At 56.1% G+C, this 1,091-nt stretch overlaps 1 protein-coding gene across 1 annotated transcript; it reads left to right on the forward strand.

Annotated features, from left to right (window-relative positions):
- Positions 1-155: 155 nt before the first annotated feature.
- On the forward strand, positions 156-1,019 carry LOC109509402 (adhesion G-protein coupled receptor G2-like). The gene is made up of 2 exons (XM_019859257.1): positions 156-557; positions 640-1,019. Exons 1-2 carry the CDS (start codon positions 202-204, stop codon positions 974-976), a joined length of 693 nt encoding a protein of 230 aa, XP_019714816.1. The 5' UTR covers positions 156-201; the 3' UTR covers positions 977-1,019.
- Positions 1,020-1,091: the final 72 nt, after the last annotated feature.

The raw sequence follows: 1,091 nt of genomic DNA on the forward strand, positions 1-1,091 counted from the left end.
TTTCTCAGACCAGTCGGATGACTGATTCGCCTCAGCGGGCCGCGAGCCATCTCAAAATAGCATTTGAATTTTTCCATCCTCCGATTCGTTGGCCAGGGCAAGCCGAGCGCACGGAGCCAAACACATCGGTTGCGCTCAAGTCGAACAGCTGGCGAATGGACCGCTTTTGTGTGAAACCGTTGCAGCAAACTGCGTAAGGACATGCCTTCCAAAATCCTGATCCAGCTGTGCGTGGCTCTGCTGCTCCTCAACCTGGTCTTCCTGGTGGACGCTTGGCTGGCTCTGTACCCGGACGCCGTGGGCCTCTGCATCTCCACCGCTTGGTTCCTGCACTACTTCCTGCTGGCCGCCTTCACCTGGATGGGCCTGCAGGGCGTGCACATGTACCTGGCCCTCGTCAAGGTGTTCAACATGCACGTCCCGCGCTACATCGTCTGGTTCTCGCTGGCAGGCTGGGGGGCGCCCGTCATCGTGGTCGTTATCGTCATCGCCGTCGACAAGGACAACTACGGACTGGTGTCGTACGGGAGGTTTTCTGACGGCACAAGTGACGACTTGTGAGTCCTTTACCCGCCGTCTCAAATATCCCCTCATACATCATGGCCTTTAGTCCAAAAAATCCGTTCCCGTCTCCGACAGCTGCTGGCTAAAAAACGACATCGCCTTCTACGTGGCGGTGGTGGCCTACTTCTGCGTCGTCTTCCTGTTCAACTTGATCGTGTTGGTGGTGGTGCTGGTCCAGCTGCAGAAGATCAAGCGGCAGAACCCGCACAACTCGCAGCACCGCTCCACCGGCCAGGACGTGCGCAGCGTGGTGGGCGTGACCATCCTGCTGGGCCTCACCTGGGGCTTTGCCTTTTTCGCCTGGGGGCCCGTCAACCTGCCCTTCATGTACCTCTTCGCCATCTGTAACGCCTTCCAAGGTGAGACGCGGGAGCTTCACCCCCAAAACAAAGACTTATTTATCTTCCGATGAAAACTGTGCACATTTGGAAATGTGTTGACCGGTGTCATTTAACGCTTGAAACCCACAATTCAAATCAGTCATCACCTTTTCCGGTACAGTGAAACTCCTCTACAACGAAACCTAC

Source organism: Hippocampus comes, unplaced genomic scaffold, assembly GCF_001891065.2.
Source record: "Hippocampus comes isolate QL1 unplaced genomic scaffold, H_comes_QL1_v1.1 C16881872, whole genome shotgun sequence".
NCBI classification, from domain to species: domain Eukaryota; kingdom Metazoa; phylum Chordata; class Actinopteri; order Syngnathiformes; family Syngnathidae; genus Hippocampus; species Hippocampus comes.